This window comes from Octopus sinensis, linkage group LG26 (assembly GCF_006345805.1).
Source record: "Octopus sinensis linkage group LG26, ASM634580v1, whole genome shotgun sequence".
Taxonomy (NCBI): Eukaryota; Metazoa; Mollusca; class Cephalopoda; order Octopoda; family Octopodidae; genus Octopus; species Octopus sinensis.
The window spans coordinates 1,543,444-1,559,706 of NC_043022.1; the positions used below are offsets into that span (position 1 = coordinate 1,543,444).

The 16,263-nt window shown below is 39.0% G+C and overlaps 1 protein-coding gene across 5 annotated transcripts in view; it reads right to left on the bottom strand.

Annotated features, from left to right (window-relative positions):
- The window catches only part of LOC115224737 (septin-5), a 122,617-nt gene that overhangs the window by 51,029 nt on the left and 55,325 nt on the right, over positions 1-16,263 (bottom strand). For all 5 annotated transcript variants that reach the window (XM_029795617.2, XM_029795616.2, XM_029795615.2 and 2 more), the window contains 7 exons: positions 14,682-14,805; positions 13,735-13,869; positions 11,645-11,762; positions 7,876-7,977; positions 3,500-3,596; positions 2,359-2,410; positions 20-121 (listed from right to left, as the gene is read on the bottom strand). In XM_029795617.2, the coding sequence (XP_029651477.2) occupies positions 20-121; positions 2,359-2,410; positions 3,500-3,596; positions 7,876-7,977; positions 11,645-11,762; positions 13,735-13,869; positions 14,682-14,805 (730 nt within the window). The remainder of the gene's footprint in view (positions 1-19; positions 122-2,358; positions 2,411-3,499; positions 3,597-7,875; positions 7,978-11,644; positions 11,763-13,734; positions 13,870-14,681; positions 14,806-16,263) is intronic.

Below are 16,263 nucleotides of genomic sequence, written 5' to 3' on the forward strand. Positions count from 1 at the left end.
TGTGTGAAGAGTGACTCACTTGCGTTCCTTGCCGGTCTTCATTTGGTCAGCTAAGTATGTGGCTCTGTAGTTTTCATAGTGAACATCAGCAGTAACGTCCTTCAGGTCTTGCATGTGGGTACTGGTGAGAGGGGGGAGACGAGAATTAATCAGAACTATCGCAACAACAACAACAACAACTACAGTAACAGTAGAAACAACTAGAGTTTCTGCACATAAGAGTTGGGGGAGCTAAACTACGACAGCCTCTGTCCTCCAGTCCATCCTCGAATCTCTATCAGACACACACCCACCATCTGGGTCCACCCTGCACTCCTGTCATATCACTTCCATCCATACACCCCAGCATCCATGTCTTACTACATACCATCTCTGTTCAGGCCCATTCTGCATCCTATCTTACATAAACATACTACAATGAGGTCCACCCTGCACCCAGCCTTATATACCCTCTCTATCCATACCACCTCTACATTTCTGTCTTATATATACCCTCTATCATAAAGCTCACTCAATACCATGTCTTATATACCTATTTCTTTACTGCCCACAAGGGGCTACACACAGAGGGGGCAAACAAGGACAGACAAATGGATTAAGTCGATTATATCGACCCCAGTGCGTAACTGGTACTTATTTAATTGACCCTGAAAGGATGAAAGGCAAAGTTGACCTCGGCGGAATTTGAACTCAGAACGTAACGGCAGACAAAATACCGCTAAGCATTTCGCCCAACATGCTAACATTTCTGCCAGCTCACCACCTTATATACCCTCTCTATCCATACCACCCCCTACATTTCTGTCTTATATATACCCTCTACCATAAAGCCCACTCAATGCCCTGTCTTACATACCACCCTGCAATAAAGCCAACCTGTTAGAGATAAAATGGCCATTTATTCTTTTAGCACGGGAATGTGGCTTCAACCTGTTGCATCGTTGGAAGCCAGTCTCTTTTCCATGTGTGTCTGTTTCTCACTCGGGTTTTTGTCAAACGGACAGTTTCATATAGTTGCTGATTGCTTATAATATAACTCTTATCCAAGTAAAACAAGTTACAAATTTACATTATTTACATTTGATGGATATTTGTCCCCATCTTGTTTGTTATTAAATATCCGTCAAATGTAAATAATGTAAATAATGTAATACAGGTGTAGGAGTGGCTGTGTGGTAAGTAGCTTGCTTACCAACCACATGGTTCCGGGTTCAGTCCCACTGCTTGGCACCTTTGGAAGTGTCTTCTACTATAGCCCTGGGCCAACCAAAGCCTTGTGAGTGGATTTGGTAGACGGAAACTGAAAGAAGCCCGTCGTATATATGTATATATATATATATATGTGTGTGTGTGTGTGTGTTTGTGTGTGTGTATACGTTTGTGTGTCTGTGTTTGTCCCCTCCAACATCGCTTGACAACCGATGCTGGTGTGTTTACGTCCCCGTAACTTAGCGGTTCGGCAAAAGAGACCGATAGAATAAGTACTAGGCTTACAAAGAATAAGTCCTGGGGTCGATTTGCTTGACTAAAGGTGGTGCTCCAGCATGGCCACAGTCAAATGACTGAAACAAGTAAAAGAGAGTAAAAAGAGAAAAGAGAATGTAAATAATGTACGTAATTCCTCATCTCTTAAATATAGAACTGAAGTTACAAATCCTTTCCTTCATTTGCTGAATTTAGTGGATATTTTATTAGTCGAGTACTCAAGGCTCAAATTATAATAACAGTTACAACAATCATTACAGCACTACCCTTCACCCTTACTCATGTACCACCTTATGATGAGGCCCAGCCAAGACCAGTGCTAGGATGTTTGGGACCCAATTAGTGGTTCCTTCTACTCTACAAAAGTTGAAGATTGATGTTTTATGCTTTGTGTAGTACATCAGTCCCAGCCAAAAATGTGTTGAGGGCTTGAGGCTCTACCATGAGCCACAATGATGTACTAAAAATTCATCATAGCATTCTTCACTTGAGTGTGTGCATGGGTCCTTCTCTTGGTGTGGAGCCCTTTCTTGGTGTGGGGCCCTTTCTTGATGTGGGGCCCTTTCTTGGTGTGGAGCCCTCTCTTGGTGTGGGGCCCTTTCTTGGTGTGGAGCCCTTTCTTGGTATGGAACCCTCTCTTGGTGCGGGGCCCTTTCTTGGTGTGGGACCCTCTCTTGGTGTGGGGCCCTTTCTTGGTGTGGAGCCCTCTCTTGGTGTGGGACCCTCTCTTGGTGTGGGGCCCTTTCTTCGTGCAAGGCACAATTTGAACAAATCTGTCTAATTTGCATAAAACCAGCCCTGGACCCTGTCTGAACTCTGTCTTACATTTCTAACTTACAACAGAAATAAAAATGAAAAGATGGATGATGTTACCTAATCAACATTTGTCGGAGACGAATGAAGTCGCAGTGGTTGGGGTTGTCAACTGGAAAGTAAAGGTGAACGAAAAAAAAATAAATAATACATATATCATACATATATATATGTGTGTGTGTATGTGTGAGTGTGTGTGTGTGTGAGTGAATATAGACAAACATTTGTTTTATTAGAAGTGTTGAAATGTGTATTCTATGATACAAAAAAGAAAATATTTTTTTGAAGGCATAATTGCCATTAAAACAGTTGTTTATCTTGATATTAAGATCACCATGTTGTGCACATAAGGCTGTAATGCATGTGCCTGGTGTACCCTTATCAAACGAGTAGTCATGATGGATATATTGGGCTTCGTATATTTGTACCCTAGTGTCACTTTGATGGCATGCACTGCTCTCTCACTCAATAATAATAATAATAATAATAATAATAAAATAATAATAATAATAAACTGATTGGAAGTGTTATCATGTACATTGTTTTGTCTTGGTATAAAAGATGGGCTACAGCAAATATTCTGCTCAAAACCACAGATTTGCTTGTCAGTTGTTTGACCTTAAACCAGTTGAGCATGTCCCTTAGTGGCTGATGATATGTGCATCTCTGATCACAAGCAGAAGTAGTGGGGGAGCATCATAGCCATGTGTTGAGAGGGATTCTTTGGGGTTTGAATAATTCACCTCTGGAAACATGAGTGGTTTTTTCAACATCCTTAAACAACCCTTATTCAGGGACCGTTTGAGTGGGATGGGCTACTCAACCTGAAGAAAATTCTAACTGGGCCCCACCTGCAAAGTCATGTGCTGTTTATCTTGATATGAGATCACCATGTTGCGCACATATGGTTGTGATGCATGTGCCTGGTGTACTCTTATCAGACGGGTAGTCATGATGGGTATATTGGGCTTCGTATATTTGTACCCCAGAGTCACTTTTATGGCATACACTGCTCTCTCACTCAATAATAATAATAATAATAATAATAATAATCAATACAGGAGTTTAAGAATTGGTAAAAATTACTTCATTATAATTGAGGAGTTGTGAGGTGAGAAATTCATTTAAAAAAAATAAAATAAATGGAAGAAAAATGAAAACCAAAAAAAAGGGTAAATAAAGAATGCTGTCAGTTCTTTACCTTCAACAATTCCCCATGGGTAGACTCTTCCACGAAGTCTCTTACCATTTACCTCAACCACAGTATTGGCGCCAACAATGGCAAAAGGTACCGCTAACTGTAATAGAAGAAAGAATAAACAAATAGTACAGTTACAGAATCTACTGTTTTTGGAACCGTATTGTACCAAGGGATTTTTAGTTCCTGGGGTGGGGATAAAGGCTCCAGTGTTCAACTGGTCCTTATTTTATCAACCCTCAGAAAGTTAAAAGGCAAAGTTGACCTCAATGGGAGACTTGAGAAATGCTGTTAAACATTTTGCCTGACATGCTAATGATTATTTTCTATTCTAGGCACAAGGCCTGAAATTTTGGGGGAGTGGGAGAGTAGTCGATTAGATCAACCCTAGTACACAACTGGTACTTAATTTATTGACCTCAAAAGGATGAAAGGCAAAGTCGACCTCGGCAGAATTTGAACTCAGAACGTAGTGGCAGATGAAATACCGCTAAGCATTTCACCCGGCGTGCTAACATTTTCTGCCAGCTCCCCACCTTCAAAGAATATTCTATTCTGCTCTAGGCACAAGGCCTGAAATTTTTGGGGAGGTGGGGACCAGTCAATTAGATCGACCCAAGTATGAATCTGGTACTTAATTTATTGATCCTGAAAGGATGAAAGGCAAAGTTGACCTCGGTGGAACTTGAACTCAGAACATAAAGACAGATGAAATACCGCTAAGCATTCCATCCGGCGTGCTAACGTTACTACCAGCTCATTGCCTTGACATGCTAATGATTCTGCCAGCTTGCTGTCTTAACCAATTCCAATATTACTGCTAAGTGAAAGGCAGTGAGCTGGTAGAATGCTGGGCAAAATGTTTCATGGCATTTTGCCTATCCTTAGGTTCTGAGTTCAAATTCTGCCGAGGTCTACTTTGCCTTTCATTCTTTCAGAAATCAGATATATCTGCTCCAAATTACATTATCCTTCAACAGTGGAAAGCAGCTTTATATACCAATCTAGGTTTTGTTGAGAAATATTAAGTTTGAAACTATTTTCTGTTGAGATAATGTCAAGTTTACTGAAACAACGTGACTTGCAGAAAATGCCAAATATTTAACATCATTACTAGAATAATTGTGAAATTTAATTTCACAGTTAACCGATAAAGCACTGGAATTTGCACTTACATAGCATGGACTGCTGAGCACATTTTATGGAAATGAAACATCCGTGCATACATAAAAACCAAAAAGTAGTTAAAATATTTTCAAAGACGTAGGAGTGGCTGTGTGGTAAGTAGCTTGTTTACCAACCACATGGTTCCGGGTTCAGTCCCACTGCATGGCACCTTGGGCAATTGTCTTCTACTATAGCCTGGGGCCAACCAAAGCCTTGCGAGTGGATTTGGTTGACAGAAACTGAAAGAAGCCTGTCGTATATATGTATATATATATATGTATGTGTGTGTATATGTCTGTGTGTCTGTGTTTGTCCCCCCCACCCCCAACATCACTTGACAACCGATGCTGGTATGTTTATGTCCCTGTAACTTAACGGTTCGGCAAAAGAGACCGATAGAATAAGTACTAGGCTTACAAAGAATAAGTCCTGGGGTCGATTTGCTCGACTTAAAGGCGGTGCTCCAGCATGGCCACAGTCAAATGACTGAAACAAGTAAAAGAGTATATAATGGTGAACAGTCATTAGTTGAACTATTAGTCCTCTTGCGTTCTGGGGGGTACTGGAGTGTTTGAGTGACATTAGACCCCAACAAATGTCCATAAATTAAATGCATCTATCTGGGCCAGGATTGTGGCCTGTTGACCCGTACCTGACGGCCACGATTGTGGCCCATCATACTTTATGTGCTAAAGGATTGAAATGGTGTTTGGAACATAACAGAAGACAAAAATATATTGGTGTATTAAGTTGGTATTTGCAACATAATATCACAACAGACCATTCATATATTAAGATGTTGTTGGGAACAAAACAAATGATAAATACATTTTGGTATTTCTGTTCTATATTTAAGAGATGAGGAATTATGTACATTATTTACATTCGACGGATATTTGTCCTCATCTTGTTTGTTGTTAACACAACATTTCGGCTGATATACCCTCCAGCCTTCAACAGGTGTCTTGGGGAAACTTCAAACCTGGGTTCTCATTCCTAAGGTATTTTCGATGTTATTATTATTCAGAGTGGCCTGAATAATAATAATAATAATAATAATAATAATAATAATAATAATAATAATAATAATAAATGCCCTGATGCAGTACCAGGCAGTGGCTCTCATGGCTTCTGATCTTAACTGATTGGAAGTGTTATCATGTACATTGTTTTGTCTTGGTATAAAAGATGGGCTACAGCAAATATTCTGCTCAATACCACAGATTTGCTTGTCAGTTGTTTGACCTTAACCAGTTGAGCATGTCCCTTAGTGGCTGACGATATGTGCATCTCTGATCACGAGCAGAAGTAGTGGGGGAGCATCATAGCCATGTGTTGAGAGGGATTCTTTGGGGTTTGAATAATTCACCTCTGGAAATATGAGTGGTTTTTTCAACATCCTTAAACAACCCTTATTCAGGGACCGTTTGAGTGGGATGGGCTACTCAACCTGAAGAAAATTCTAACTGGGCCCCACCTGCAAGGTCATGTGCTGTTTATCTTGATATGAGATCACCATGTCACGCACATATGGTTGTGATGCATGTGCCTGGTGTACCTTTATCAGACAGGTAGTCATGATGGGTATATTGGGCTTCGTATATTTTACCCCAGTGTCACTTTGATGGCATGAACTGCTCTCTCACTCAATAATAATAATAATAATAATATAATAATATTAATAATAATAATAACAACAACAATAACATCGAAAAATACTTTAGGAATGAGAACCTGGGTTTGAAATTTCCCCAAGACACCTGATGAAGGCTGGAGGGTATATCAGTTGAAATGTTAACAACAAACAAGATGAGGACAAATATCTGTCAAATGTAAATAATGTACATTTTGGTATATTAACTCTTTTACTGTGGAAATCAAATATATCCACCCCAAATTCCATTACCCTTAAGTGTGGAAAGCAGTTTTATATGCTAACCTATCTTTTTTTGAGGAATGTCATGTCTGAAATTATTTTTTGTTGAGATAATGTCAAGTTCTATGAGACAATGTGACTCGCAGAAAATACCAATTCTATTATTTTTTTTGCAAGATATTCAGCATCATTACTGGAATAAGCATGAAATTAAATATTCTGCAGTTAAAGGCTTAAACCTGGAGCTAACAAAACATTGCATAATGAGAACTAACGGAGCACAGCAAAATAGGTGCACTTAACATAGATTTGTAAATTTGTGTTAATTATATTCTTTCAGTAATGTTTAAAGTCACAGTGGCTCTAATATCCGAGAGGAGGGAGAAGAGCCTAATTACCGAAGAACAGGCATTGCTACAGACTCTAAACATGGCCGGGTGGTTGTCAAGTACCCTTTGTGATCAGATGGTTTTTGGTTCAATCCCACTACAGAGTACCTTGGGTGCTTTCTACCTTTGCCCCAGGATATATATATATATATATATATATACACACATATATATAATATATGTATATATATAATATATGTATATATATAATGTATATATATGTATGTATATATATATGTATATATATATATGTATATATATATATGTATATATATATGTGTGTATATATGTATATATATGTGTGTGTGTATATACATATATATGTGTGTGTATATATATATATGTATATATATATATATATATATATGTATATATATATATATGTATGTTTATATATATATGTATGTATATATATCTATCTATCTATATATATGTATATATATCTATCTATATATATATGTATCTATCTATATATATGTGTATATATATCTATATATATATATATGTATCTATATATATATATAGATAGATATATATATGTATCTATATATATAGATAGATATATATATATATCTATATGTATATATCTATCTATATGTATATGTATATGTGTATATATATATATATATATATATTATATATATATATATTATATATATATATATATATATATATATATACACACACTTCATTGGATGAAGTATTGAAGGACAAACTCAGGATGTTGGACCTTTCAGGGGAGATGACAAAGGACTAAGATGCCTGGCACTTGCCGTATTCAAGAAGACCCCGTACTCTGCAACAGAAGCACATTAAGGCCAATCCTGTCTGGTGGTGCAAAGCACTTGTGGTGGTGCAAAGCACTTGTGGTGGTGCCGCCTCATAAATGTGACCATGCAGTGACACAAAAATGCTGATGCAGTGCCGGAAACCCTAATGGGACTTACTTTCAGTTCTTGGTCTTGTTTTTTGAATTCTTCATCTTCATCGCTGTCACATTCTGGAAATTCATAGATCTGGATGTCATGTTGCTCAATTTCTTGCAGGATCTACAAACAGGAAACAAAAGAAATATACTGATTATATATATACATATACTAATTATGTATACATACATACATAAACATCTATATACATCTATCTGTCTGTCTGTCTGTCTGTCTGTCTGTCTGTCTGTCTGTATGTATGTATGATGGTATGTATGTATGTATGTATTTATGTATGTATGTATGTATGTATGTATGTATGTATGTATGTATGTATGTATGTATGAAGCAGTGTTTTATATACAGACACTATAGAACAGAGAAGTCAGCCCACAACACCATTTCTCTGAAAATTTCTTGAAGAAGGGATCCTAACCTCAAAATATTGAAATTTCTTATAATTTCCTTTATTTTGGCTTTAAAAGAAAAAAATCAAAATCACACACACACACATATACACATAATTAGGATAAAGTCATCAGTTAATAATTTATCAGTGGCCAGCATACCAACAAGACCATATTGGTTAATTTGTATTTAAGTATAATTATAAAAATATAATTATAATAAACGGTGTCTATTTCTAGCATAAAGGCATCGTCACTTCATTATAATTGTATTTTTATGATTATACTTATATATATATATATATATATATATATATATATAATATATATATATATATATTTACAGTTGTTGATGTATACCAGCCTCCACAATCCACACCATTGATGTTATCCAAGGGAAAGGCAAAGGGGCTGATACAGCTTGGCACCAGTGACTTCACAACTCGTTTCCACAGCTGAGTGAACTGGAGCAATGTGAAATAAAGTGTCTTGCTCAAGAACACAACACACAGCCTGGTCTGTAAATCGAACTCACTATATATATTATATATAGATAGATAGATAGCTAGACAGAGAGAGAGAGAGAGACGGAGAAAGAGAGAGAGAGCAAGTGTGAGAGATTGTATATGCTTCTCATCTTTACACACATGTGTGCACACATACATGTGCAGAAGTGGAAATAATCAGTGAGATGTGAATTAGGCCAAGTGAAACAGAGACCAGAATAATTTATGCTTGGAATGAGACCAGGTCAGAGCCAAGCAGGAAATTGTTGGTTGGAATTAGATTAGAACTGAATTAGAGCCAAAACACCAGGAACTTACTTGGAATCAGACCAGAAGATTCTCAGTGAACGCACAAGAAGAAATGACTTGCAGCTAGAACTGACGCAGAAGAAGTCAGCAAAAACTGACTGACTTGTGGCGTAACAGAAATACAATACATTTACATACACAAACACATCATCACCACCGCCATCACAGCCACCACCACCACCACCACCATCATCATCACCACCACCACCACCATCACAGCCGCTACCACCACCACCCACACCACCTACCAGTATCATGATCATTACCACCATCATTACTCACCACCACCACCACCACCACTCACCACCACCACCACCACCACTCACCACCACCACCACCATTTCAACATCTACTTATCTATGTTCACACGGGTCAGGCAGAAATTGTTGAGGCAGGTTTTCTGAAATTCCAACTGTTTCCAAATATAGTAATACTTACCCCATCAGCCCAACATGTTTTCAGGGAAGGTTGGAAACAAAGGATACCACTTGTATAGGTGCCCTGCAGCAGGACTGAACCTGGAAACATGCAGTTGGGAAGCAAATTTCATAACCACACAATCATGCACACACACATATACAACAGTCTTCTACATTCTTGGTCCCTCCTAAATTTCACTCACAAGGGACCAATTGATCCCGCTTTTAATTATTTCACCAATGTCACACTATGACCTTTCACTGACCTCTTGACGAACTCTTGACCTACCTTGGCCTTTTTTTTCTTCACTTCTGAAGGGGTCAGCATATCAGATTTGGCTAGCAGTGGGACTATGTTCACCTTTTGATGGATTTTCTTCATCATATCAACGTCAACTGGTTTTAACCTGATAGAAAGAGAAAATATACACAAATAGATAGATATAAATACACATGTATGTAAAACAATGAAGTCAATCCAAGTAATGAGATTTTAGATGCATTTAACATGCATGTTTCAGATAATTACATGATATATAAAAAGGGAATTTTCAAACCAGTCTGGTATTATCTGCACAGCTTGAAGTAAGGTGAATAAAAATCAAATAAATAACAGGATGTAAGGTATTAATGCAATACAACCGTTTCAGGTGGCTCCATTTAATTGAACAATGTAAGCATTACATCAATTTAAATACAGTGCCACCTTCAGTTGCAAAAAAAATATATGGATTTTCAACAGACAATATATATATATATATAATCAGCCGAAATTGCAAGGATAATCTGGTGCTTGACTGAGGATAGAGGACTTCGAATGACCCATCCTTGTTTTCTTTGTATCGTCTATCTGGATGTTTTGTTGTCCCTTTTTGTATCACCTAGCTGTCTGGATGTTTTGCGTTCTTGTCCCATTTTGTATTTTATGTATATATATATATATATTATATATATATATATAATATATATATTTACAGTTGTTGATGTATACCAGCCTCCACAATCCACACCATTGATGTTATCCAAGGGAAAGGCAAAGGGGCTGATACAGCTTGGCACCAGTGACTTCACAACTCGTTTCCACAGCTGAGTGAACTGGAGCAATGTGAAATAAAGTGTCTTGCTCAAGAACACAACTCACAGCCTGGTCTGTAAATCGAACTCACTATATATATTATATATAGATAGATAGATAGCTAGACAGAGAGAGAGAGAGAGAGAGACGGAGAAAGAGAGAGAGAGCAAGTGTGAGAGATTGTATATGCTTCTCATCTTTACACACATGTGTGCACACATACATGTGCAGAAGTGGAAATAATCAGTGAGATGTGAATTAGGCCAAGTGAAACAGAGACCAGAATAATTATGCTTGGAATGAGACCAGGTCAGAGCCAAGCAGGAAATTGTTGGTTGGAATTAGATTAGAACTGAATTAGAGCCAAAACACCAGGACCTTACTTGGAATCAGACCAGAAGATTCTCAGTGAACGCACAAGAAGAAATGACTTGCAGCTAGAACTGACGCAGAAGAAGTCAGCAAAAACTGACTGACTTGTGGCGTAACAGAAATACAATACATTTACATACACAAACACATCATCACCACCGCCATCACAGCCACCACCACCACCACCACCACCATCACAGCCGCTACCACCACCACCACCACCACCACCATCACAGCCGCTACCACCACCACCCACACCACCTACCAGTATCATGATCATTACCACCATCATTACTCACCACCACCACCATCACCACTCACCACCACCACCACCATTTCAACATCTACTTATCTATGTTCACACGGGTCAGGCAGAAATTGTTGAGGCAGGTTTTCTGAAATTCCAACTGTTTCCAAATATAGTAATACTTACCCCATCAGCCCAACATGTTTTCAGGGAAGGTTGGAAACAAAGGATACCACTTGTATAGGTGCCCTGCAGCAGGACTGAACCTGGAAACATGCAGTTGGGAAGCAATTTCATAACCACACAATCATGCACACACACATATACAACAGTCTTCTACATTCTTGGTCCCTCCTAAATTTCACTCACAAGGGACCAATTGATCCCGCTTTTAATTATTTCACCAATGTCACACTATGACCTTTCACTGACCTCTTGACGAACTCTTGACCTACCTTGGCCTTTTTTTTCTTCACTTCTGAAGGGGTCAGCATATCAGATTTGGCTAGCAGTGGGACTATGTTCACCTTTTGATGGATTTTCTTCATCATATCAACGTCAACTGGTTTTAACCTGATAGAAAGAGAAAATATACACAAATAGATAGATATAAATACACATGTATGTAAAACATGAAGTCAATCCAAGTAATGAGATTTTAGATGCATTTAACATGCATGTTTCAGATAATTACATGATATATAAAAAGGGAATTTTCAAACCAGTCTGGTATTATCTGCACAGCTTGAAGTAAGGTGAATAAAAATCAAATAAATAACAGGATGTAAGGTATTAATGCAATACAACCGTTTCAGGTGGCTCCATTTAATTGAACAATGTAAGCATTACATCAATTTAAATACAGTGCCATCTTCAGTTGCAAAAAAAATATATGGATTTTCAACAGACAATATATATATATATATAATCAGCCGAAATTGCAAGGATAATCTGGTGCTTGACTGAGGATAGAGGACTTCGAATGACCCATCCTTGTTTTCTTTGTATCGTCTATCTGGATGTTTTGTTGTCCCTTTTTGTATCACCTAGCTGTCTGGATGTTTTGCGTTCTTGTCCCATTTTGTATTTTATGTATATATATATATATATATATATATATATATCATCATCATCATCATCATCGTTTAACGTCCGCTTTCCATGCTAGCATGGGTTGGACGGTTCAACTGGGGTCTGGGGAGCCCGAAGGCTGCACTAGGCCAGTCAGATCTGGCATTGTTTCTACAGCTGGATGCCCTTCCTAACGCCAACCACTCCGAGAGTGTAGTGGGTGATTTTATGTGCCACCGACACAGGTGCCAGACGAGGCTGGCGAACGGCCACGCTCGGATGGTGTTTTTTATGTTCCACCGACACAGGTGCCAGACGAGGCTGGCAGACGGCCACGCTCGGATGGTGTTTTTTATGTGCCACCGACACAGGTGCCAGACGAGGCTGGCGAACGGCCACGATCGGATGGTGTGAGAGTTTTTGCATGATTTTTGATTCCATGATGGGTGTAGTATGGTTAAGTTGTGAATGGGCATCAAAATAACTCTTAGAACTCTGCAACAATATCTTCTTTTTCCACAAATGCACCGTAAAATGGAAAAAGTCGAAACCAAAAACACCTCTGCTTATTTATCAGCTATAAAGCACAGTTTCCTTTGCATCTTCTTTGGGTAGCTTTTAAATGACTGTAATGAGATTACTCTAAAATATGACATCAACATGTCTTTTTTTGTGATTTCATCTTCTACTCTCTTTTACTTGTTTCAGTCATTTGACTGCAGCCATGCTGGAGCACCACCTTTAGCTGAGGATTTATTCTTTGTAAGCCTAGTACTTATTCTATTGGTCTCTATTGCCGAACCGCTAAGTGACGGGGACGTAAACGCACCAGCATCGGTTGTCAAGTGATGTTGGGGCGACAAACACAGACACAAACATATACATACATACATGCATATATATATATATATATATATATATATATATATATATATATATATATATATATATATATATATATATATACACATATATATGACAAGTTTCTTTCAGTTTCCGTCTACCAAATCCACTCACAAGGCTTTGGTCGGCCTGTGACTATAGAAGAAAACACTTGCCCAAGGTGCCCTGCAGTAGGAATGAACCCGGAGCCATGTGGTTGGTAAGCAAGCTACTTACCACACAGCCACTCCTCCTACCTTCATAAATGCTTCAAAATATGCAAAAAAATACTGTAAATATTGTAATTTATCAAATTCAGAAAATTTTTCATGTAGATATAAATAACAGAACACTCCCGTCTCTCCTTGTGGATATGTATGTGTATGTATATATGTTTGTGTTTGTGTGTACATATATGTACGTATATGTATGTATATATGTTTGTGTTTGTATATATGTATGTATGAATGTATTTCTAGACATGTCCCTGCCCATACATACCATAACACTGGATGTCACATCCACACACATGGACACATTCACATAGACCAAATTAATTGGAGCATAAAAAGAGAAAAGCGTAGCCACTCACCCATGACCAAACGGAGAAACAAAATAGAGACAGCAGTGGACCCGATTGTCTTGAATATTTTTACGGTTTAGACCGCTCTCATCTTTAAAATATTGATCGAACTGAGAATCAATATAATTAATGATTGGTTTGTTACTGAAAATAGAAGAGGAAGAGAGAGTTATGATTAGTAATTAATAAGTCGTTAGTAATTTGTTGGATCAAAGTAGGAATGTTTGAAGTGGAGGGGTGTTTAGGGGTGAGGGCTTTGTTAAGGGAAGGTGTTCTCATACTGAGTTTGATTTGCAATCAGTGGAATTAGCTACTATTACACCTACTACTACTACTACTACCAAGACTATCACCATCATCACCACCACAACTACTACCACTGCACCACCACCACCACCACCACTGCTGCCACCACTAGTACTACTAGTGCTGGTACTACTACTACTACTACTGCTGCTGCTGCTGCTGCTACCACTGCTGCTGCTAATACTACTAGTGTTGATATTGCTGCTGCAACTACTACCACCACCACCACCACTGTTACCACTACAACTAGTACTGCTGCTGCTACTACTATTACTACTGGTGCTACTGCTACTACAACTACTACTACCCCACCATCACCCTGCCCCCACCTCTACTACAACTTCTGCCACCACCACCACCACCACCACTGTTACCAATACTACTAGTGCTGCTGCTACTACTACTATTACTACTACCAGTGCTGCTGCTGCTGCTACTACTATCACTACTACTATTAGTGCGGGTGCTACTGCTGCTACTACTACTACTACCACACCATCACCTTGCCCCCACCTCTACTACAAGTACTGCTGCTGCCACCGCCACCACCACCACCACCACCACCACCACAACAGCCACCATATAGGCTTGTGCTTCTTAATATGAACAGTGTATCGTTAAATGTGCAAGAGGGTTAAAGCAGGTCTTACCTCTCCTCTCCGTTGACAGAGTCATTAAAACCCGGAGTGTCAACGATCGTGAGTCGCAGGCGAACTCCCCTCTCTTCGATTTCCAACTGCTTCTTTTCAATTTGTGTTGTCTTATGTATTCGGTCTGTGAAAGATTAACGATTGTATGATGGTGAGAGAAAGAGACAGAGTTATGGTTGAGAGACACGAGGACATGGGGTGGACAAGACTCAGAGATATATAAATATATATCTAATACTTTTTTTTCTCTATTACTCTTTACTCTTTACTCTTTTACTTGTTTCAGTCATTTGACTGTGGCCATGCTGGAGCACCGCCTTTAGTCGAGCAAATCAACCCCGGGACTTATTCTTTGTAAGCCCAGTACTTATTCTATCGGTCTCTTTTGCCGAACCGCTAAGTCACGGGGACGTAAACACACCAGCATCGGTTGTCAAGCAATGCTAGGGGGACAAACACACACAAACACACACACATATATATACATATATACGACAGGCTTCTTTCAGTTTCCGTCTACCAAATCCACTCACAAGGTATTGGGTGGCCCGGGGCTATAGCAGAAGACACTTGCCCAAGATGCCACACAGTGGGACTGAACCCAGAACCATGTGGTTGGTTAGCAAGCTACTTACCACAAGATGGCTCGAAACAGTTGTAGTGATTAATAAACATTCTCCTACTTTTTTTATCTTTCTCATTAATCAAATATATATATATGATGATGATGATGATGATGATGGCTGTCCACTGGTGACCGAGGAAGACCATTGCTGATCTTTAGGAGCATTGTGTGTTCTAGGACTAACTTATATTTTGCATTTGCGACTCTGCTGGTGGCTAAAGAGCCATGCTCTTGACATACACAACTGCAAATATGGCAAACTAAGCTTTTCCCATTCACTACACCAGCAGTATGCTTTCGAGCAGCACACTTGAATGTATATATATATATATATATATGAGTGACTGTGTGGTAAGTAGCTTGCTTACCAACCACATGGTTCCGGGTTCAGTCCCACTGTGTGGCACCTTGGGCAAGTGTCTTCTACTATAGCCTCGGGCCGACCAAAGCCTTGTGAGTGGATTTGGTAGACGGAAACTGAAAGAAGCCTGTCGTATATATGTATATATATATATATATGCATGTGTGTGTGTGTTTGTCCCCCTAGCATTGCTTGACAACCGATGCTGGTGTGTTTATGTTCCTGTTACTTAGAGGTTCGGCAAAAGAGACCGATAGAATAAGTACTGGGCTTACAGAAGAATAAGTCCCGGGGTCGAGTTGCTCGATTAAAGGCGGTGCTCCAGCATGGCCGCAGTCAAATGACTGAAACAAGTAAAAGAGTAAAAGAATATATATATATATATAGAGTGGTTGTGTACTGTCAACTTAACGTGACAGTCCCGTATGGGAATTACACCACTGCTGTTTAGCCCTAGGAAGCATCGAATGCTTCCTGTTGGTTTTGACACATTTCCTGTGTCCTTATATTTGTGAAGGGGAGGCAAGCACCCCCACCAGTTAGGATTCACACCTGAGGACATGCATGTTTCTGGGTCTTAACCCGTCATCAGCCCA